Raw genomic sequence first — 1,507 nt, 5'->3', positions numbered from 1 at the left:
CAGAACATCAGTGGCCGGGGCTGACTGTTTGATGACGAGTGATTTTCTAGGCTCAGGAATGAGCTAGGCTAAAGCCTGCTGGGCCTCGGCATCGGTCAACACCGAGAAATCCCTGTTAAAATACTGTCCAGGAGTTACCCAGCTCACTCTGGAGTGATTACAACCTATCTCGTCTCAAAGCAAAGCCCGCGGAGGCCGAATCAAACACCAGTCACAATCACGGCCGAGAGCCGAGTCCACATGCTAGATGCTACACAGTACAAGCCCTTGTGATGAGAGGAGGGAGAGCAGCATATGCACCGGGGATTGAACTTTGATCATGAGCGGAATACACATGCGACTGAAATGTGCGTCATTCATTAACATACTGGAGATCTGGCTGCAACTTGAAAGGGACTGCGTGCTAATGAGTCAATAACTGATGGATGTGGTCAAAATGCCTCATGAGAAATGATGAAGATATCACAGGCTAAAAAAAAAGAAAAGACGCCGACAAGGCACGGAAAATGTAAAATAGCTGTATTTCATGAGTTCAGAGACCAAAACATTATTCACAATTTTACAGTCATTAGGAATGTAGTCAATAGGTGAGTAAAAACAAGTTATTTTTTAAAATACCGCTAGTTTTCTTATTTGACATTTTCTTAAAGAAATAGGTTAACAGTGTGAACATTAAAACGTGTTCAGCTCTGTCATTTCATTGAAGCCAAAATAAATCTTGTCTTTGCTACAGTATTGGAGAGGACACCTGATTGTTTGTGCTATAGAAAAACAACACTTTGTACAAACACTGATGTGAATCAACGATGGGAGTAACAGCCTATCGCTCCTCTTCACTCCTCTTTTTAGAGAGGAACGCTCGGATGCAATACAAGAAGAGACAATATGCCACCAAAATCTATTTACAGGGACTCAGCATTGACCTTTCTCTTTGTAGCCAATAGATTGGTTCGTTCATTCAGCTTGCAGAGTGAGGCTCTGGCTTTGCATCGTAGATATTAGAAAATATATTTATACGTGGAATATGTAAGGCTTTGAGCTTGTTATCCAGCTTCATGTCTTGTACAATTGATCTGGTCACATCCCCTCACCCCTGCAGCATCAGTCCTGTAAGGTGCTTTTCTGTTAAGCATAGTTAGAAGGGGGGGGGGGGGGGGGGGTGTCCGAAGCTCCCCCAGCCAGATGGCCGTGTCCTGGGTGTCAGTCTCAGGCACCTCTGGGTGCTGCAGCAGCAAGAGGAGGAGGAGCTGGGAACGGAGGAGCAGTGGGAGTCGCTGGTACAGCGGGACGTACTGTACCAGGGTTTGGACAAGAGCGTCTCTCCAGACCACTAAGACTGTTTCAGGCGTTTCCTCGGGGGGCCCAGGAAGGAGGGGCACTGGGCTGAAGCCAGAGAGCGGTACGCCTCGGCCACCAGGTGGGGGTGAGAGGCCACCATGGATTTCCAGCCCAAGGTCTCCATCACATCAGCCGCATGACTGAGAGAGAGAAAGTGAAAGAGAGGGAG

The 1,507-nt window shown here is 47.3% G+C and overlaps 1 protein-coding gene across 1 annotated transcript in view; it reads right to left on the bottom strand.

Moving 5' to 3' along the window:
- Nucleotides 1-1,330: 1,330 nt before the first annotated feature.
- spop (speckle type BTB/POZ protein) overlaps nt 1,331-1,507 on the bottom strand; it is a gene marked incomplete at its 3' end in the record, with an annotated part of 58,348 nt that continues 58,171 nt past the window's right edge. The window contains exon 9 of the mRNA XM_083649197.1: nt 1,331-1,478. Coding sequence (XP_083505323.1) covers nt 1,331-1,478 — 148 coding nt within the window. The remainder of the gene's footprint in view (nt 1,479-1,507) is intronic.

The sequence above is a fragment of the Poromitra crassiceps genome, assembly GCF_964638095.1.
Source record: "Poromitra crassiceps genome assembly, chromosome: 13".
NCBI classification, from domain to species: domain Eukaryota; kingdom Metazoa; phylum Chordata; class Actinopteri; order Beryciformes; family Melamphaidae; genus Poromitra; species Poromitra crassiceps.
The sequence above is the reverse complement of the archived record's forward strand: the minus strand, read 5'-3'. Positions and strand labels throughout refer to the sequence as shown.